At 38.8% G+C, this 22,732-nt stretch overlaps 1 protein-coding gene and 1 pseudogene across 2 annotated transcripts in view; both read left to right on the top strand.

Annotated features, from left to right (window-relative positions):
• The window catches only part of FNDC3A (fibronectin type III domain containing 3A), a 189,668-nt gene extending 177,830 nt beyond the window's left edge, over positions 1–11,838 (top strand). For both annotated transcript variants that reach the window (XM_016205446.2, XM_016205447.2), the window contains 3 exons: positions 164–330; positions 1,782–1,909; positions 9,314–11,838. In XM_016205446.2, coding sequence (XP_016060932.1) covers positions 164–330; positions 1,782–1,909; positions 9,314–9,628 — 610 coding nt within the window. In that variant the 3' untranslated portion in view covers positions 9,629–11,838. The remainder of the gene's footprint in view (positions 1–163; positions 331–1,781; positions 1,910–9,313) is intronic.
• Positions 11,839–19,024: 7,186 nt separating this feature from the next.
• LOC107531346 (metallothionein-1 pseudogene) lies at positions 19,025–19,252 on the top strand (annotated as a pseudogene).
• The last annotated feature ends 3,480 nt before the right edge of the window (positions 19,253–22,732 follow it).

Raw genomic sequence — 22,732 nt, forward strand, 5'->3', positions numbered from 1 at the left:
GTGTACATTAAAACACAGCCATCAGAAGCCTGAAAAGAAACAGTTACCATGGTTGGATATGAAATTTAGCAGTTTTTCAGAAAACCATGCCAAATTGGGAAATTTACCTATTCTGTAATTATCATCTGATGAAAAAGCACATAATGAATCATTTCCATTTTAGGTTTGTATCCTTATACAGAGGTCCATGTCATACATACAAAGTACAAAGACTTAATGAGTCAACATCCTATAAATTCTGTATTCAAGCTTGTAATGAAGCAGGGGAAGGTCCTCTCTCCCAAGAATATATTTTCACCACTCCAAAATCTGTCCCAGCTGCCTTGAAAGGTAAGTTATACATCCTCAAGTTATTTTCTTTAATAACAAATCATTTTTAAATGCATTGTCATCAAGTGCTTTATGCACTGTTACCAAAATTTATCATCCAGCATATGTCCAACATTTAAATTATAAGAAAGAAATTTGGTAGCCGATCCCACCTACTGGTAGTTTAACTCAATAATAAAAGCTATTTTATCTGGTACATTGATGCTCAGACAAGTACTGGTTTTTGTCACTGATCTTTTTAATAATCTAACATAAAAACTAAATTGAGCCCTGGCCAGTGTAGCTCAGTTGGTTGAGCATTGTCCTATGCACCAGAAAGGTCGCTGGTTGAATTCTCCGTCAGGACACATGCTGGTTTGGTCCCCAGTTGGGGTGTGTGTGGGAAGCAACTGATCAATGTTTCCCTCTTACATCGATGATTTTCTCTCTCTCTCTCTTTCCCTCTCCCTACACTCTCTCTAAAAATCAACAAAAACTTTTCTTTTTAAATACTAAATTAAACAGATAGGCTGGTTTTCCAATAGGGCCATTAGTTGTTTCTGCTATTGTTCCTTAAAGGAAAAAAAATCACAAATTCTGGTTGGTTAAAGTCATTGTTATTTCATTTATTTGGATTTCAGGGAGAGAACCAGGTTTTCTGTAAAGCAAAACGTAAATTCTTCGTTGATTTGCATTTTAAATCATATTTACATACATACACGTGCATATACATTTGTATATGCACTTATCTTTAACATTAATTTCAGAGGGGTTCTTATTTTAAAGTGACTGCAGCAAGATTGTATTTTGTGCATTTTAGCCAAAAACACTAAAATTCCTCACACTCTGAGGACAAATCACAAAGACTTCTAATACAATGTCCTTGATCATGTATTTGAATATACCATTTGTTAAGCAGATCTGTGGTTAACTGGACTGTTCTTGACTAGTGTTTCTAACAATGTTGACAGAGTCCCGCTGAGTCATTTTTCTGTTCTCTCATCCAGTTTAGTGTCTCTTAGCCTTAAGAAGATTGCTGATTTTAACCCCTTTGTACCCCACTATTGAGTGAAGTAATCATATGTGGTCAAAGAACTAGGGGTAGTTTTCAATTCATCCTCTTAGATTAAATTATAAATTTCATGTTCTTGTTGTGCTCCTAAAAGTACCATAGTAGCTGTTTTTGAACTGCCATATACCCCTTTATTGGCTTTTTTGCTCAATAAAAACAGTGCTTACCTTGACAGATCTTTTAGTCAGTCTATCCATTGTAGCATCTGTAGATTGTATGTGAAGATAATAAAATGAACTATTGACTGTTTCTCTGCAAATTTCAAAAATTTACTGGTATTTATTTCAAGTTAATTAAGTTTTAAAGTTTTGTTAATTTTTATTAAAACAAGTGTCTATGTGATGTTCCAAGTAAAAATTAAGTAGAGCAGATTTTATTTATATTTTTTTGTTCTCCATAGCCCCCAAAATAGAGAAAGTAAATGATCACATTTGTGAAATTACATGGGAGTGTTTACAGCCAATGAAAGGTGATCCAGTTATTTATAGTCTTCAAGTTATGGTGGGAAAAGATTCTGAATTCAAACAGGTATGTGCCAAAATACAATTCTGTGGATATATATTTTTACCTTCCTCATTTTTATGAATTTTTCAATGCAAGATTTGACTGTCTTTATCTTCCTAATTCGAAAACATTTGTGCACTCAAGGATACAGAGAACAAATTGATAGTCACCAGATTATGGGTTGGGGGTAAAAAAAAGGTAAAGGGATTAGGAAGTACAAATTGACAGCTATAAAAATAGTCACAGGATGTAAAGTACACCATAGGGAATATAAACAATAATATTGTAATAACTATGTATGGTGTCAGATAGGTACTAGACTTATTGGGATGATCACATCACAAGTTATATAAGTGTCTAAATCAGTACACCTGAAACTAATAACGTATTATATGTCAAGTGTAATTGGGAAAAAAAATTTGTTCAGTACTTACAATGTTCCAAACATTAGCAACTATACAGTATCTCAGAATTCAAAACCTTTTGGATGTGAACTACACTTAAAGTGTTCATTCATTTGACAAATATTTATTGAACTCTGTCTGGACCAGGCACTCAGGATATAACACTGAATAAAAAGTCCTTGCCTCCATGGAGCTTACATTCTAGTAGAAAAAGAGATACTAAAAGCAGCAAAACACATCTGTATATCATATGTTAGGTAGTGATTTCAGTGGAGAAAAAAATAAAACTGGCCCGGCCGGGCGTGGCTCGGTGGTTGAGCGTCGACCTGGGATCCAGGCGATCAGGGTTCGGTTCCCGGTTGGGGCACATGCCCGGGTTGTGGGCTCGATCAATGACTCTCTCATCATTGATGTTTCTGTCTCTCTCTCTCCCTCTCCTTTCCTCTCTCTGAAATCAATAAAGATATATTTAAAAAATAAAAATAAATAAAAATAAATAAATAAATAAATTTTAAAAACTGGGTGCCCAGCCAGGCGTGGCTCAGCGGTTGAGCATCGACCTAGGATCCAGGCGATCGGGGTTCGATTCCCGGTCAGGGCACATGCCCCAGTTGTGGGCTCGATCAATGACTCTCTCATCATTGATGTTTCTATCTCTCTCTCCCTCTCCTTTCCTCTCTCTGAAATCAATAAAGATATATTTTTTAAAAAAAATACATCTTCTTTAAAAATAAATAAATAAAATAAAACTGGGTAAAAGGAATAGGGAGTACTAGGGGGACAGACAGCTAATGTTTTTATACGGGGAGTCAGATGAAGTTTGAACAGAGACCCAAATGAAGTAAGTAAGGGCAGAAGAATGTTCCAAAAAGAGGAAACAGTAGGTGCAAAGGCCCTGAGGCAGGAGTATGGTTGTTAAATTTAATGGACAATAGGAGGCCAGTATGGCTAGAACAGTGTGAGCAAGGGGAAGAATGATAGATGAAGTCAGGTAGTTAATGGGGGGCAGTCTGAGTGGTGTGGGTATCATGTAGGGCATTATAGGCCATACTGTGGCTTGTACTCTATGTAAAATGAGAAGCCAATAGAGGATTTGGACCATTTGTCACATGGTCCGACATAAGGGCAGAAGCAGAGAGATCATTATGGAAGCTTTTACAGTAATAGTAATAGTCATAATTATGGTGCAATGTTATAAATATCACAATACACACAGTTATTGTGGAAGCCTAGAGGAAATGTCAACTTCCTGGCCAACAAATTTAAAAGATAAAGAGCTTTTTATGCAGCTTAAAAGCCTAATTTCTATATTTATTTCATCTGATTTTCCAATTTTTACTGTCAACCTTCTTGATTTTGAGAGCTTTAAAACTAGGTTGTTTTGATTTTAGTATCTCATCTTTTTATTTTCCCACTAGAAAACCAGTCATCTTTATTTTGGTCTTCTGTTATAACTTCCGTTAAAATAATAGGATATTTTCCAATAAAAATACATTTTTTTCTTTTGAATTTTGTTAAGTATGGTAGTGTAATTTCTTAACTGAAATTACAAAAGGCCCCAAAGAGTCATATTAAATTTGGCACGTGATTGTTTTTCTTTATTAAGCCATCTGCAAATTGACATGATAATTAGATTTAAATATAATTTACAGATAAGCAGGTTTCCTTCCAAGGAGGAAGCAAAATTAGTATTTAAAAAAATGCAATTGTATTACATGTTTAAAGGAAATAGGTACCCCACATTTGAGTAGTACATGAATTTTAATAAACATTTCACTACATAAAGAGCACTGCTAATTCTAATTTAACCTAAAAGCTAAACCCTATCATCACTTTCATTTACTTTAGATTGTAAGCACACTGTAAAACTTAAAATATTAATTTCCTTAGAAACTTCTTATGTATGCTCATCTAAATCTCTTAAATGTTTATAAAATTACAATTTATTGGTAAGTTATATTTCAAAAGTTCGAATGGTCTTTTTTTAAGAATTCAATATCATCCATAGAATTTGATATTTTATTTAAAATTTACTTGATACTGAAAACACATATTAAATACTACATATGAAGAATTATGGGGGGAGCTATATTATTAAATTACTGTTCTTATTTCAAAAAGTTGTTTAGAATTAAATTTAGCAAGCAAGCAGAAATTTTATAAACATGACATTTTATATAGCCAAACAAATAAAAGGTCATAATGAAGATAAAACCTACCTTATAGGAATGATTTATTATAGACAGGCTTTAGAATGTTTTCCAAAAGGAGTGTCATTTTAGGGAATCTTCTGGGGGACTGATGAGCTTAGGAGGAATTATGAACTTCTCAGAGTGACTTGAGTAAGGTTCAAAAATGGAGTATGTAGTAGAGGAGGCCAGGTCTAGGTGGATCTTTATTCTATAGCAATATAAACTGTTGATTTTTTAAGAAGGATTATTTATAAGTTGGTTGAGTTTCTAGGCTAGCCTCTAAAACCCTGTTTAACCTATAATGTTGCTAGGTTTGAGGATTTGGAAGCAAATTAGTGGGGCAACAACAATTGATTCTTTGCATTCTTCCCTTTCTTTATCCCTCTTTGATCAGTCGGTGGCTTTGACCAGAACTTGCTGCCTTCTTGCTGCTCTGTGCCCTGCTAGACTTGCCCCCAGAGCTCATTATGTTGCAAATAAACACCAAGGAAGCCAACTCAAACTGGCTTTTATAAGCAATTAAGTGTAAATCCTCTTAGTGAGAATCCTGAAAGTAATCATTCTCTAAAATTATACTCCTGATTTTTGCCTCCCTCTCTTACACATATAACTCTCATATGCACAATATAGCTGACCTTACTGGCATTAAAGAAAGACTATTTTCTTGGGAAAATTCATGCCAAAAGGCAGGTGTCTGATGGCTCTCTGATCTTCTCAAAAGCGTGTGTGTTTTTAAAAGCAAGTGCATTGTAAACAGAATGGTATTTCAAGTGGTATAAAAAGGTGAAATGAAAATATTGGGGGAACAATAGAGCCACTTTCAAAGCAGATCAACCCCACCTGGGAGTCTGGCTAAGGCAGCTCTTGTGTCAGAACTCATTATGTTGCAAATACCAAGAAAGCCAACTCAAACTGGCTTTTATAAGCAATTAAGTGTAAATCATCTTAGGGAGAATCCTGAAGGTAGTCACGCTTTAGGACTGGTTGATCCAAAAACTTTTGAAGTCATCAGGGCCATGGTTTCTTTCACAGTGCTGCCCTTAGCCATAGAGAGCTAACCCTTCTTCATTCACTTGGGGGGGAGGGGGGCACTTTGGGTTACAAAGCCATCCCTGGACCAGTGAAGTGACTATGATGCCAGGGTTAAAGCCAACCAGGGCCTACCTCTGGAGTTAAGCAGGCCAGTTTCTCCTAGTACATAGGCTGGGATACCCATCCTAAATCAGGACTCTGTTGGCAATATCCGAGAATGGGTATTGGGACAGAAGCCTGTTAGATTCTATACAACTTCTTCCTCTCTGAACTTAAGTTCTCAAAAAAGTGCTCCTCAGAGTGCCCTGCAGACCTAATGAACCTGAATATCTAGGAGTGGGACCCACAATTTTTTTTTTTTTTTTAGTTCCAAGTGGTGCTTGTGCACAATAAATTTAATAACTGCTCCAAGTTCACCCTGGCCGGTATAGCTCAGTTGGTTGGGCGTCATCTTGTGCACCAAAAGGTTGCTGGTTTGATTCTTGATCAAGGCACATGCCTGGGTTGTGGGCTTGATCCCCGGTAGGGGACTTATAGGAGGCAGCCCATCAATATTTCAATCTCTCACTTCGATGTTTCTCTCTCTCTCTCTCTCTCTTCCCCTTCCTCTCGCTCTCAAAATCAGTAAATATATTTTTGAATAAATAAAAGCTCCTACTTCACTTACAATTCCCTCAGCAATAATAAAGGGGAGTAATGGTAGAGACAAGAGCTATGTGGTTATTTGTCTATCATCAGTTCCCTTTCACTGTTCTCTTCATGCATTGATCACTACAACATAATTATTTGCAATAGCATATTCATAAATTATAGAAGGATCACATGTGACCATATGTGCCAAATTATATGACAGCATATGCCTTATATGTTATTATGAATAATTACTTTTAAATGTAATCAAGTGCATATTAAATCTTAAGGAAAGGTTTAAATAAGTGCACTCAGTTTAAAAGTAATGTATTTCTGAAATCACTATTAGAGTTACTCTGCATATTATTCAGTATAAAATCAGGTATGGATATTGTAATGTACACTAAAAGTAAAACTAATTAAACAGAATTTGTTCCTCTGTAATGACAGCTTCAAAAGTGATTATCTTTAATAGTAAAGATGTGCGCATGTCCTTAAAAGATAACAGGACTATTTTGAAATTTTAGTATTAAAGTATTTGGTAAATTAATCTAGCCAACCAAATAAGTTTTAGAATGTGAGTGTATAGATAGGTATAAACAGGTAAAGTCGTGGTTTCATTTTTATTGGCCTCAGTTCTACAGTTGTTATTTTCCCCATTCTGTGATATATTCAGAAAGCTAAAATAAAGACAGATACCGATTTGTGGAAGTCTAAACCTTCTTTAAAGGTTTTCCTATAAAATTCTGTTGCAATTGGCATACTATCTCTAAGTTCTTGGCGAGCTAAACATGCATAAACTTCACAAGCTTAAATTTAGTCTACATTTCTTAATTAAAATCAGAAGTGAAAATAATAATCTCTTACCTAACATTCTCTTAACTGTAAATCTGCATTAATTGATATTTGCCACACTCTCCTTATGAGTGGATAGATGATTGATAGCAAATAAGGGGCTGTTTTATTTTTGTTTTGTTTTAATTATATGTAATACTATCTGCCAGCCATAGCTATGGGCCAAAAAAATTATGAATTAGAGTTTTTACTTGTCCTTTACTGTTTATTAAGGTCACAACAATTTTACCTTGTCAATATGAAAAGGGTGGGAGAGGCAAAAATGGCGTTACTCATTTTAACCTTATTTTTCATTCTGAGACCCTACCCAGTTTATCGCAGGCTTGAGGCTTATTTTGAATAGCTTCACTTGTATATTAAAAACCTTTTTAAATTAGCTTTAAGCAGTTTCATCTGTTTCCTTCAATCCTGTATCTACAGTTGCCTATAAGATGTCTCCCTATTTATATATCCTCCTAACATCTAAAACACAAAATTGAAAATCTCATCATTTTATCTTCCCTCCCAATCTCTCCTCTCCAACTTCTTTCTTTCTTCATCAGTGTCATAAACACTGACATCATTTTGGTGCCCAAGCTTTAAACTCTTGGAAAATTGGGGGTTAGGGACTCTTAACTCTTAATCAAGTAAAAGTCAGTTCTAAAAATGATCCATAAAAACTATACTAAGGCCTCATAACCTTGTGCTTTTATACAGCAGGAGGCCCACCTCCTTCAATCCCTCCCTCAGCCTTATGATCAGGATTCCTTAAATACTTTTTAAATATCACACACCTAAAGTAGCCCCTGTGGAATTAAACCTAAATTTCCAACTAGTGTATTAACATATTCCTCCTGTCAAATCTCTTATCTATCACTTTCAAGCCATTTGTTGAGTTTTTTCTCCTAACCATATTACTATGTTTATCTGGGGAAAAATGGAAAGCAAAGAAAATTTAAAGATAAAAATAAATATAACCCATGATACCCATAAGATAAATACATACTGGTTTTTACTTTTACTAAATTGAACTCATTGTATATGTGCTATTTCACACTGCATTCTAATACCTTTTGATTTACTTAAGTTAATCCTTTCACCATTGCCTAGTTGTGAACCTTTTCTACATTCTCACTCCCTGAAATGCTCATCTGCATCCTCAGAACTAATGTTCACTATTTTCTTTAAGACTCATTGTAAGGCTTACCTCCTTAAAGTTTCCTTTATAAATCTCCTCAGCATCCAGTGATAATACATTTTGAAGTAAAAATAGTTCACTAATTTAGTTTCCTTTATTAAGTACCTATTATATGCTGGATTCTAGAGACACAAAAATGAGACAGCGCTCTTATTCCCCTGGGAGCAAACAGTATGTAAAAAAATTAGATTTACAACACAGATACGATTGAGGCAGCTAAAATTGCTTGTAAGAATGCTAGCCCAGGTTTTGGTTAATCTGACTTATAGCCCACCAGCTAGCTGGGAGAACTCAATTGGAAGGTCACTGTGAGCCTTGGTTTTCCCACATACAGAATCAGGGAAGGGACTCATTAATGGAAATGATAACTTCATATATTGAGTACTCACTATATGCTAGGCACTGTGCTGAGTGCTTTAACAAGTAGTAATTTATTTCATTATCATAGTTACCATACAAGATGACAACTATTATGTTTGTTATACTAAGGTAATTGGTCTAAGATCACATGAGTGTAAAGTGGTAGAGCACAGCTTGAACCCAGGGGTGACCAGTTCTAATACATATTCTCTTAATCACTAGCACACACTCTTGAAAATGCATGGAATTCCATTATTATTATTTCCCTTCTAAGGTGTAGGCAGAGGACTTGGGTTTTAAGATCCAATTCTGTGATTCTAAGTTATCGCTTCTCTTTAAGTCTATTAAATGATTTGTCATAGAGACCTATAGAAAAAGCTCATTATTTATTGTTTCATTCAACAGATATATTTGAAATTGTGCAGAAACCAGTTATACAAAGATATAATGGGGGGGGGGGCAAGATTAGATACTTCCTCCTTTCATGGAATGATTTCACAAAAGCTTGAGTTCTTACATTTGAGGAAACCAAGAAATGCCTGTGGGCTGATTTTGCTTATTTTCTTTGAGGGGTACATCCTCACTTCTTAATTGTGATGGTAGATCTTACATTGTAACTTTTCAAATTTCTCCGTATTTTTTAAATGTCATTTGAAAGATAAAAGCAGTGGCACTCACTGGCTTCCATGATAAAAAATAATTCTGAAACTAGCCAATTTTGACACATTTTTCTTCCCAGCCTCCACACATAATTCTTTTTCTAACATCTTACGCACAGATTTACAAGGGTCCTGACTCTTCATTCCGGTATTCAAGTCTTCAGCTGAACTGTGAATATCGTTTCCGTGTGTGTGCCATTCGCCAGTGCCAAGACCCTGTGGGGCATCAGGACCTAGTGGGTCCCTACAGCACAACAGTGTTCTTCATCTCTCAGAGGACTGAACCACCAGCCAGCACCAACAGAGACACTGTGGAAACCACGAGGGCCCGGCGAGCACTTAGTGATGAACAGTGCGCAGCCGTCATCCTTGTGCTATTTGCTTTCTTTTCCATTTTGATTGCCTTTATCATTCAATACTTTGTAATCAAGTGAAAATATAACTTTATTTTTAATACTGTATTACATTTTATTTTGTCATGTACTAAAATTATTTCTGTATTGCTTTTCCAAAACAGTGACATTTAGCACTGGCATTGAGACTATATAGTTCATCATTTTTGCCATTTTCAGTGCTTATATTGTTAGGTAGAGGCTGGCGCCTTATTAGAATGCAAGCCACAGAAATAGCAATTTTGGGGGGTTTATTTGGTTGGGCTTTTTCTTTCCTCTTTTTCTCCTTCCTTCCTTCTTTTCTTTCTTTTCTTTTTCATATGCCTTCCTGTCAAACAAACTTTCTAAGAGGCAAGAATATATAATGGATATTTTGACCAGTCAGCATGAGTGTAACACTGACAACCTGATCTGTTTGTTTTAAAGATTATTACATAGTGAATGATTCAGAATGATTAAAATTTACACTAACATGCTATATAAAAATGTAAAAATCTGATGCTGTGAAAGCAGTCTAGTGCTATATTTCTACCTCCTCATTTGTCTTAATTATTTGGTAAGTGGGATTATGATAAATAACTGGAGGAACTTAGCAAACAAAAACTGGATGAAAGAATATGCATGAAAAAAAAAACCACTTGTTTGATGAATGTGGAGTTCTTTATTACACTATATCTTCATGAATTCACAGATAAATCACTTAAAGAAAGCACAGACAGTTTACTTGGCCTAAAATAAGTTAATGTTTACTCAAAAGGCACCTCTTCAGGTCTTGAAAACATGGAAAAGAACAGAGGGCTTTTAAATAGTTACTTTTTAAAAGTAATCATAATCAACTTTGAATTTCAAACCTATTTAATTTGGTTTTGTGAACCTTTGAACTATTTGTATGTGTATAAGGGCATACATGTACATACGTGGCATATATATAAACTATACATACCAAGTTAGAAATAACACACACACTCACACTCATCTATCTGGTATAGGCTCAGTTTTAAGAACTCCCATAAGTTTCGCTGCTTCTTCCATAACTACTGCCATCACCATCAGAATTCATAATCAAACCTAACCTTTTCATTTGGGGTGCCAAATTTAAAGACAAAATTAATTTGCACCAGTAAACTTCAAGCTGCTTTCTTTCTTAAAAAAACTAATGTTTAATGTAATGTCTGTCTGGATACTTCCAAATTGTTGATTGCATGTGGTTAACGTTGCATTAGAGCACTTTGCAATTGCCTACTTCATTAATGTTTTGTGAGCTTGCATCTGTGAGTTATTGGATGATCAGATTGTATTTTGTCAAGTATCACATTGTACATCTTGAATAGATGTCAATGACTGCCAGTAATAATACAGTTTGTAATGAAACTTTCTAAAATTCTTGTTTTATCACATCTGTTATCTGTAAAACACTTGTAACTAGCCTTTTTAATTTATTATTTGAATTTTAGGATAGTGAATCACTAATTTTTAGTTGCTGAAGTTAGCATTTTAGTGATTACTAAGCACTTGTCAGTCTTTGATAAAGGACATATGTTTTGTACTTTGAAGATCTCTGAAGAATTTCTCTTATATTAGAATGGGCATGTGTTGTAATTGTTTTATGTCAAATGATCCATACTGTAGAAAAAAACATTAACCTTTGTTCAAAAAAGAAACGGATAAACTTGGCCTTTCCAAGTGGTAAGAATGACCTGTCACTATAATATACTGTATGTTTACATTTTATTTAAATTTAATCTCTTATGTATAGGCTGATAACTTCCCAAAAAACAAGTGATTGCGATTGTTTTCTAGAAACTTCTTAAAAATGCCACATTTGGCAGTACAAATGAGTTTGAGTGTAATAGCCCAGAGATTTCTATAATAGTTGAATGTCTAAAATGGTAAAATGTGCCACTGTAGCAGTTACAGTGGCTTATGTTTTTCATAGTAATGCAAATGAACTCCTATTTTTGATAGTAAATGTCATTTAATAGTGTACTTGCCATTTGAACCTCACTGCAAAATTAGTGCAGAAGAGAAAGCAATTTTTAATGTAATCTTGATTTTACCTCATATACTATACATTCCAAAAACTCTAAACTTTTTAAAGATTATAGATACACTACCAAACATATCACTTTAAAATTGTATAAGGTTGAACTTAATACAAATGGAAAAAAATATTATCTCATAAATACATAAACTATGTAGCAAAAGTATCTTTAAAATCCATGGAAAATAAAAGTTGTATCATTCTTTTTTGAGATATGTTTATTGTATTCATATACATTCATTATCTGCTGCCTCTTCTAGAAAATATTAAGGTCTCCACTCTTGCAATGGGCTTACAATTTTCCCAACAGTATTCAAATCTTCAACAGATTTGAGGACCCATATTCAAGAAGGTAAATATCAGATTAAAGAATAAAATTATAAGTTTTATCCTAGTGACTTGACTTTGTGCAGTTCAGTAGATATCTTGCTTCTAATTAGCTAATTACCACAAATGCAGGTACCACAATAAAATTTAAAATGTTAAGCTTGTGAAGAGATATTTTGTGGATGTAGGAGCATCAATCCACAGAAACAACTAGGAGTCCAGCCTTGAAAAGAATATGATACTGGTTTATAGTGTTGCACATCATCTCCCCCCCCCCCCCCCCCGCCCATAGATTAGAAACAGGAAATACACACATTATGTTAGAGCATTCCAGGGGTTGGTTTCCAACATAAATACCTTCTCACCATCATAAATTCTGTGCAGGAGGATCTCATGTATACGGTGGCTCAGTCTGGCAAACAGATTGCGAAAGAATGGTTCCCCAAAAACTAAAATCCATCATCCTGTAACCTAACCACCTACCATCAACATAGATGATGATAATGCCTTATTTTATAAGGGCTTTTAAAATAATCTATTTTCATAGACACTTTTTAAGATAATGTATATGCCCTCAGAAGTATTTATTCATTATTTTCTCCCTGATACTTATTTTAAAGGGGAGAAAAGACTCAGAAAAACAGAAAGTTGACAAGAACTAAGACTTTAATAGTTGTCATCAAATTCTCACTGTTTAGAGTGGTGCCTTCAAATGTTTACATGTTACAAAGGGCTATTTTTCATCTTATATAATAAACAGGATACTTGCTATGGGAAATTAGCCAGGAGAAAAAGAGTTTCGAAACTGGATAGATTTTGAAGCCACTCTGAATGAAGCCACTCATTCAAATCATAATGGCTAGCATCTATTCATTCACTCAATGTGTGCTAGGCATTGTGTTCAGTGCTTGACCATAGTTACATAATCTTCCTAACTGCTCTATCAAGTATAAACTGAAGCACAAGAGAAGTCAAGTGCTGTGCCAAAGGTCATGTGGCTAATGAGTAATGGAGCCTGGATTTGAATCCAGGTGCCCCTACGCTTGACCACTATCCTTTGATGTGTCTCCTAGAACTTCTGTATTCTAAGAAGGAAATTAAAATAATAATTGGCTTTAATGCATTTATGATAGCATTTATTGAGTACTTTATATATGCCAGACATGGTGCTAAACTCTTGCCCATATCCTTAACAACCCACAACCCTCTAAGGATTGAAGAGAAATCAGATAAGGAGAATCTGGTATATCAGAATAAATGAAAAGCTCTAGCTTCTTTCCTCTAGGATTTCATCTTTTACTCCCATTTTTAAACCCACACCCAGCCCTAGGAATAACCTACTGTCTTAAATATTCATTCATCCAGTATAAAAGTACCTTTATTAACAGCCCCTTGCTACAAATGAGACAAGCTAACTGTTCAAAAGGAATATAGCTACAATGTGGATGAACCTTGAAAAAATTATGCTAAGTGAAAAACCCCACAAAAGGTCACATATTGTATGATTCTATTTATAAGAAATATCTAGACTAGATAAATCCATAAAGACAGAAGAGATTAGTGCTTGCGAGGGGCTGGGAGGAGAAGGAAATGGAGACTAACTGTTCAATGGGTATAGGGTTTTATTTTGGAAATGTTTTGGAACACTAGTGGTTGCACAACATTGTGAATGAACTAATTGCCACTTAAATTGTTCACTTTAAAGTAGTTAATTTTGTGTGAATTTCACATCAATTTTTTTTAAGATTGATAAACAGTATAGACTAGAGAATCCTGGACATCAGTGAGTCCAAATAAATTGACCTAGGCTGCCAGGCCGGGCGCGGCTCAGCGGTTGAGCATCAACCTAGGATCCAGGCGTTCAGGGTTCAATTCCCGGTGAGGGCACATGCCCGAGTTGCTGGAAGAATCCCCAGTCTGGGGCCTGCAGGGGGCGGCCGATCGGTCACTCTCTTATCATTGATGTTTCTCTCTTTCTCCCTTGCCTCCTTCTCTCTGAAATCAATAAAGATATTTTTTTTTTTAATAAATAAATAAATATAATAAATTGACCTAGTCATTAAGTCCATTTTGCAAAGGACACAGGCCACTTCTCACTTCCTTTTCAAATGTCCTAGCCCTCCCTAGATGTTCCCATTCCTTTCAGTGGGTGGGTTGTGCCTCTTTTACAATTGATTTTTTTTTTGTCCTTGATAGCTATTAAATGATTTGTCTGCCCAGACCTAAGTTATCAGCTCTATCTGATTCTTAATATTTCTCAGATGACTCCATGGTCTTAGAGAAGAAATTACACTTTACAGTTTCAGTTTACCAATGATAGCTGCTTTGCAGTAAGAATGTTCATATATAGTAGTATAACACCTTTTTCTCACAGCCTATATTCTGAAAAGTAACCTAGAAAACGTGAGGAAAATTCATGGGTTAGGTGCTCAAGTAGTAATAGTAATAGAATTAATCTATCACTCTCTAAATTTTATTCAAACTAATTTAAACCAGCATGAAGTTTAAAGTCCAGTCATGCTATGAAAACCTTAGAGTACATTCATTGTCAGTCTGACCCAAAATAACCTCAGATGGGTGAAGAGGGTAAAACTGCTAAGAAATAGGCAGTGTACACATTTCCAAAAAGAGCACACACCGTTTATGACAACATAAAGAATTATTTTTTGAAAAAGAAATGCCAAATTTTAAGATACTATAAATCCACTGTAGATAAAAGTATGGTATTATGCATTTGGAAAAATAAAAACAGAAAAACTGAAAAAAAGCAATGAGAGAGGATTAGTGCCACTAAATTCTAAAGCCTCAATAACATAAATAACAGCACAAAATTAAAGGAACAGAATAGAAAAAGTCCATAATCCCAAATACATACAGGAATTTAGTACTATTAGATAAAGCTGGCACCTCAGGTCAATGGAGAAAAAAATGAATAATATAAGTAAATAATGTTGGGGAAACTGGGTTACCATCTAAATAAAACTTAAACTTGGATCCATATCATGCATATCTTATACCAGCATAAATTCCAAATGAATTAAACATTTAAGTGTAAAAAATTAAACTAAATTAGAATATGTGGGAGAATTCCTTAATCTCAGTGGTGGTGGCCTTTCAAATCCTCCCTCAAAATACAGAGACCACTAAAGAAAAGACTGATCATTTTAACACGATAAAAATAAAATCTGCACAGCAATAAAAAGTTAAATAGCAAACAGGGAAAAAATATTTTCACATATCCCAGAAAAGGGCTAATGTAATCTAATATAGGAAAACATAATGAGTTCCAAAATATGGAGACGAAATAACCCAATATAAAAACAGGCAAAGGATACTGGCAATTCACAGAGAAGGAAATACAAAGAATTCCAACACATGACAAGATGCTCAATCTCATATAATATGAGGAATGCTAAATTAAAACCAAAAAAAATGTCACTGTCATTGGCAAAAATGCAAAACCTTGTTTACACACTATGTTGGCAACACTGTAAAGAAACAAGACACATTGCTGTAGAGTTTAAGCTGTACAGCCCCTATGGAGGGAACTTACACATTGCATATACTCTTTGATTGGGGCAAGTCCACTGACAAATATTTATCCTGCAGACCTATTCACGGACTTGTACCATGATGGACAACACCATTCACTGCAAACCTATTTATAACAGCAAAAGACTGTGAAATCCTAAATAAGCAACAGTGGGAAACTGGTTAAACAAATTGTACATCTAATGCAATGGAATACTATGCAGCTGTAGCAAAAAGACTATTGTAGCCTTCTATTTATTGATCTGGAAAGAACGCCAAGATTTATTAAGTTAAAAAGCAAAGTTCAGAATAATGTAGGCACTATGGTCAGGTGTCCTGGTTTTTGAGTCTCCTGGGTCCAGGCACCAGACAGGTGAGTGAGTGAGCCTTCAGATGATGCCAGCTCCCAGTTGTGGAGTCACTCCCAGCCTTGGGTCTTGGCAGCTGAGGTCATGGGCCAGAGACCAGCCATCCTCGAATTCCTGACCAACAGAATTAGTGAGCACAATAAAATGGTTGTTTTAAGCCACTAATTGGTCGGAAATTGTGTTATGCAGCAATAGTTACTGGAAGACATAATTCGAATTCCAAAATACAAAGTCCTTTACTTCAGGGCACTCCTCGCCCATCCCACCCTCATACCAATGAGGTTGGAAGAGGCCAGGTGACTTCTTCTAGCCAATGAAATGTGAGCAGAAAAGGTATCTGTGCCTGTATTTGTTAGGGTTCTGTCAGGAAAACAGATGCAACACTAGGTACTTATCAGGGATCATTTAATATTGGGCATCATTTTAACAAGCATTAGAGGGCTGAAAAAACAAGCAGGTGACACTGAGGTGACATAGTAACTGCAGGGAAAAGCTGCCACTCTTTGGATTGGGAGGAAAAGCTGTTGAGGTATGAGAACCAACGTTAGAGGAGTTGTCCCAGGAACAGGGAGTCAGACCTCTGGGAGGGGCTGCTGCCTGCCTGCTGCTTGTGGGGCTTCTGTTTGCATACAAAAGAGCTGGAAACTGAGCCAATACTGCTGAGAGGTCACAGGACTATTGCGGGACAACACTGAAAGGAAGATGACCCAACAGGAAGTAGGGAGGGCTTTCTCCCCTGCCCCTGTCCTCCAGCACCCCTATTGACCAGCCTAACGGAGCCGGTGGGCAAAGGAGATGAGCAGTCTGCAGAATCCAAGAAGCGTGGGTTTGGGGCCAAAGGCAATGGCTTAAAGCTGGCACAGTCACTTTCAGGTGGGAGCATTTAAGAGGTAGCCTCCATTTTCTCTCTTTCTCTACCTTGGAGACTATGGGAGCATCTGCTCTTCCAGAGATGCTATATGATCAACGTGGCCTACACCAGTGAGCCACCAAATGGAGATAAACTGCTCTCTGGACGAGATACACTCCGGGGAGCAAGAAATGAATGAGATGTTGAGCCACTGGCCTTTGGAAGCTGTTGGTTCAGAGCATATAACCTCACCTCTCCTCCACGCTGACGACCTGCTCCACCTGCAGACAGAGCCTGTTCACCATGGACAGGCCTCCGCCACGTGCACACGGGCAAGAAGCTGTAGCACAGGCGCAGCCACCTAGTGAGGTGAAGGCGAGAGGAAAGTGTGCTCACTACGCCCCAGCCCAGCATGTCAGGGTGTCAGAAGGCTCCAGGAGCACCAAAGACAACACTCGCATCCCACTAAGGGGCTTGGGAAATCTTACCTGGAAAAGGTGACGTTTTGGATGCCCCTGAAGAACAAGAGGGTTGGGCTCTTGACAGATAAGAGATGAAAGGACAGCTAAGGGCAGGGGCAAAGGCACAGGAGCCAGAAAGCATAAGATCTGACTGAAGAAAAACCTAGATAGGGGACTAGATAGTTTAGATCCAAGGATAGCCTCTTTCTTTTTTTATTATGATTAATAAGAACTAGCAGTTATAGAAGGCTCGCTATGTGCCAGGCACTGAACTAAGGACTTAATGTTTACTGGTTGAAACAACCCAGTGAAGGGGGGTCCTGAAATAAGCGCCCCTTTTTACAAATGAGAAGTATGAGGCTCAGAGACATTAAGTAACTTGCCCAAGTTCACATACTAAGTGGTGGGCTGTGTCCCTGGAAGCATCTACACTCTTCCTCACTCTCTCCAGGGTCCCTGAGGGAAGTCCCCACATGGACCATGGAGGGACCCCCAAGGGTAAACTTCTTTCTCACCAGTCACATGCCTAATTCTGAGACGCAAGGTTACAGCTACGCAGCCCCCTTACGAGGTAAAAGTAACCACCACCGCCAACTCTGTCCGCCTAGAAGATGAATAGCGGGGTGAGGGGTGCCAAGAAGATGCTCCTTGTTACTTTATGCAAGTATTTGTTAGATGTCTGTGGCCACTGTGGAGCACTCTGACAAGGCTCCATTGAGGTCTGAAGGGCAGGTGACATTTTTCAAAATATGTAGGAAGGGGTGGCTAAAGCAGATTACTGAGAGATAGTACTTAAAGGACTTTTCAGGAGATGTTGCAGTCCAAGCAGTTGCATCATAAACAGTTTTATAGTTTTCCTTTACTTTTATTTTCATCTTCATGGAAATGTTGAAATTTTTGCAATTACAGAGCTAAAAGACTTACGGCTTATAGCTTATGGTCTCTATGACTTTGTGGGAGGCTCAGTGTTCTAAATCTACATGTGGCAGTGTCGAAACATATGTGATCCTGGCACTGATGGGTGCCGGAGATGTCACCAACCACATCACATCACAGCAGAGAGGGCACAGTGAAGGGAGCCCAAGCTGGCCCTAGGGGAGCTGCTGTATCGTGGGAGCCAGGATGGTCATTCCTGAGCAGGGATTTTCAACTGGGGCCAAGAGGGGGGTATAGGAATCTCCAAGAGGGGTTTTTTCCAAGTCCTATACCTCTTCCCAGACACCCCTTACAGGGATTACTCCTTCCACCACCTCCTTGGTAACTGTTGCCACAGTAAGCTGTCTCTCTCTCAAGAGAAACTGGGATCAAGAGAAAATTGCTAACGCAGTAGTTATTGGAATCTGTGCAGCCCACAAAATCTTGCCTGGCTTTTCCCTGCCATATCCCTCCCAAGAGAAACATGGAAAAGCCTGAGGCCCCAGGTAAATGTATCGGTCAGGTCCTGTCCTTGGTCTTCTCTGCCAGGACCTCCCCTTCTGGAGCCAGCTTGCCATCTCTGCATCTTATTAAATTAGGTGCCATTTCCTGGCACCTGGGGTCTAGAGGAGCAACAGGTCTTGCAAATGAGGAAGGGACTGGGTGTGAAGCCCGCACAACCACTGTGTAAGTGACCAGGACTGAGGGGGGCATGCAGAGCGGGTGTCTGTCTAAAGGTGGCAGCTGCTTCTCAGCCTAGACTGCCACCGCCTTTGGGGAATGTGACCCCAAAACTGCCAGGTCTTCCCATTTTGCAAGACAAGATGGAAACCTGGAACGCTACATGAAATTCCCCAACTGTAAAAGACCGGCTAAGCCACACCAAGCACAAGCATAAGTGTCTCTTTTTCTCTTGCTCTTAGACCACAAGCCTCGCCTCTGATTGAAATGGACCCCACCTGCTCCTGTTCCACAGGTGGATCCTGCACCTGTGTCAGCTCCTGCAAATGTAAAGACTGCAAGTGCACCTTCTGCTGCCCCGTGGGCTGTGCCAAATGTGCCCAGGGCTGCGTCTGCAAAGGAGCATCAGACGAGTGCGGCTGCTGTGCTTGGTGCCAGGAACAGCCTGCTCCCATTGTAAACAGAGCAATGTCTGCAAACCTGCATCTTTAAAATTTTTTCATAAACACTGACCTGATTGCTATGTTCCTTTTGTATGAAATATCTGAATGACAATATACTCATTTAGACTCTTCAGGCAAAAAAAAAAAAAAAAAAAAGATTGGCTGAAATGTTATGAAATGTGCGTCAATTGCTGTGCACACTCACTTGTCAACCTCTGCTTCATACCCTGCTCTTCTGTGGAGAAAAGACTGTAAAACCTATGGAGTTTGTACAAGTTGCAACAGGTACATTGCAACTTATGGATGTATCCTATTGCTCCTTAAAACTTTCCATATCCTACCATTTGTCCACAAAATCTCGTTTCTAGAATAAAGCTGGAAGACACTTTCCTAGCAGAATCCAGGTCCTACCAAGCACTCCTAAAGTTGGTTACTGTGGTTTATAAAGCAAAAGGCCACACACACTGTGGTTATGTACACACACTCAGGAAGCAGACAGCACTTCCACTTACTGGCCACATGACCTGGGATGGCTTCTCTGTACTTTGGTGTTCTCATCTATAAAATGGATGTACTCAAAGGACCCACCTCATAACACTGCTATTGAAGTCTGTACGAGTTAACACATGCAAATACTTAGAACAGCACCTTGCACACAGCAAGTGTTAGCTTTATTTTTATTCAGGACATCCCAGCCTGCCCAAGGCCAACCTGTGAGACCTGTAGCCAGGAGCCAAAGGCCTACTGATGACACCAACCTCTTGCTTCCAGGGACACAGAGCCATAGCCAGGCCAGATCTAGACTCACTCTTGCCCCACACAGGCACCAGGTGGAGAGGTGCTCATAAGGTGGAGGAGAGCAGTGTCCACATACCTAAGTCTACTGAGAATGTTATTTATTTCCTCTCATCAGGTGAAGTATGAAGTCAGTAAGCTGGTGAGTGACCTTAGAAGTACAAAGTAGAAAGCAGATGTAGTCATTCACCATTATTTGGTTCTATTTCTTCCTAAAACATCAAATGCCGAGCCATTATAAGGGTTCAGATCTGCCTTATGAGCCAAGTCCTACCTGAGCTGCAATGTACCATACTTAGAAAAAGCCTGCAGTGAGTCCATCTGTCCGTATCAGTATTCTACCTCCAACTAGGTTACCAAAGAACACTTACTGAGCACCCACTGGAATCAGAGTACTGTTTTCAACTGCTGGGAATTATAAAGAACAAAAGCTTATTCATTCCCTGAGTTAACAAATATTTATTAAATTCTCATTTTGTACCAGGCACTAGGGAAAGAGCATGGGATACAACAGATTAAAGCCCTGCCTTCCAGAGCACATGATTTCGGGAGATGGGGGGGGGGGCAGATAACAAACAGCTAAGTAAATTAAATAGTAGGTCAGTTGGTAATAAGCTGTATGGAGAGGATGCAACAGAGAAGGGAGGGGTGAATGAGGGTGAGCAGCAGAAAAGAGTCTGAGAGGGTGGATACAACTGGCACAGTCAGCCTGTTTGGCACAGGCACTAATCTGAGACCCAGTTGGCCTTCCTCAGAGCTGCCATGCTAGGTGGGAAAGGAGTGAGGGAGCCCTCAGCAGAGGCTGGGGTGACCACCAGGCCATTGTACAGAGTGGGGAAACAGGAAAGAGACTCAAGGTGTTGCAACCTGTGAAAGCCAAGGGGGAAGGTGTCAGGTCCTCCCAAGAGCATCATTTGTGTCAAAGAAAGGGACCACAAATTCACCAGCCAACTATCTCTGCCTCCAGGGTTAGGAGAGCACCTGGTGGGCCAGACAGGAAAGGGATATTAAACTGCAGTCTAGCAAATGCCAGTCCAGGCACCCCCAGGAACCAGCACAAAGCTTGGTGCCCTTCTCCCTTCGGGTTTCATAAGGACCTTTAAGCCACCTGACCACCCCTCCCCATATGCCTGGGTGCCCCTTACATAAAGCCTGGGAAGGGAGAGGAGGCTGTGGGAGAAGTTACCCATGTTATCAAAGAGAACCACACACTCCTTAGAGGGACTGTTTAATTCACCCAACTGGGCTACACTTTACTAGATAATTTTATCTTCCTACCCAGCAGGTGAGACCTCAAGATAAGATCAGATCAACTACAGATGAAGAGATTACATTTTCTTGACATAGGGGAAGAGGGCAAGAGAGAGAAAAAGTGGAGACAGTGAATACAAAAACTCTTTGGAGGAGTTTTGTTCAAAACATGGAAACAAACCAGAAGAGGGAGAAAATAAGATGATACAGGAGAGAGAGAGAATTGCGAGAGTAATGTCCTTGAGGAGGTGAATGAAGTACGGAAGGGACAGAGCTGACTTGGGGTTCAAGTACCACCCACTCTATTCATCTGTCAGGGTAGGCGGTGAGAGTACGTGGGAATGTTCTTCCAATTGCTTCTATTGTTCCTGGGAATCAGAGTGCAAGGTCACCAGCTGAGAGTGTGGATGGGGGTGGAGGTCTTGGGGACTGAGGAGAGAGGAGCAGTACAGAAAAGCCGCCTAGAGGGTGGGAGACTGAATGAAATAAGTATGAGGATGGTTGGGGAAAACTAAGAGCCCCTCGAGAGGTTGTGAATTTCAAGTGAAACAACAGCTATTTGGAAGTGCGCATGAAGTAGGCCAAGAATTCTGCTTAGCCAGGCTGTGTTTGTCCTCTGATCCAGGAGGAGACAGCTATGACAACGGAGAAAGCACAGGAGCTGAAGGTGTTTGCCTAGGAGTGATCAGGGTCACTCATGGAGTTTAAACTGGGTGAAGTAAGGACTTGAGGCAGGCGAGGGACAAAGAAAAAGGAGAAGCAACCACTGGAAGTCCCCGTGCAACTGAAGGATTGCAGGAGTTGAAGTATTAGAGAAAGTGAGCTAGAGAGATGGGTGGTGGAAGTCAGCAGCTGGTATGACTGAAATGGAGATGAAGGAGGGCTTCCAGATCCTTGCAATAATAAAGTGTAAGGGATGTCCCTAGGAGCCACTGCCCAAGATGGGGGGAAGACAAGATCACTGATAGAAAAGAGAGGCCAAGGCATGGCTTGTGTGGGGGGGTATAAATTTTATCAGAAGAGTACTTGAGAGAGTGAGGGGCAGGCAGCAAAATCCTCAGGGGTGGGGGTGAGTGATGAGAGAGGGCTGGAAAGTCTAAGGAAGTTAGATTCAAGACTAAGTTTTAGAATGACTGGGAACAGCAGTGGTGAGGAAGGTAAAAATGCTAGTGGTGTCCATGCACACAAAGAAATAAAGAACTCCCAGAAAAGGTCCAGAGCAATCGGTGGGGCTTTGGGTGAAGACTGGAAAGCTAGAACAACCGTGGGAGCACACAGCAAGGCAGTTTGGTGGGACATCATAGGACCTGCAGGCTTTGGAATCAGGCTGACCAGAGTTCAAATCACAGCCCTGTGTCTTGCTACATGTGTGATTGCAAGAGAATCCCACTTTGCTCATGGGTAAAATGAGCTCCTCAGACATGATTAAATGGAAAGCACAAGGCCAAACACATCCTGAGAGCTCAGTAAGTATCAGCTATTG

The sequence above is a fragment of the Miniopterus natalensis genome, chromosome 2 (assembly GCF_054644295.1).
Source record: "Miniopterus natalensis isolate mMinNat1 chromosome 2, mMinNat1.hap1, whole genome shotgun sequence".
NCBI lineage: Eukaryota > Metazoa > Chordata > Mammalia > Chiroptera > Miniopteridae > Miniopterus > Miniopterus natalensis.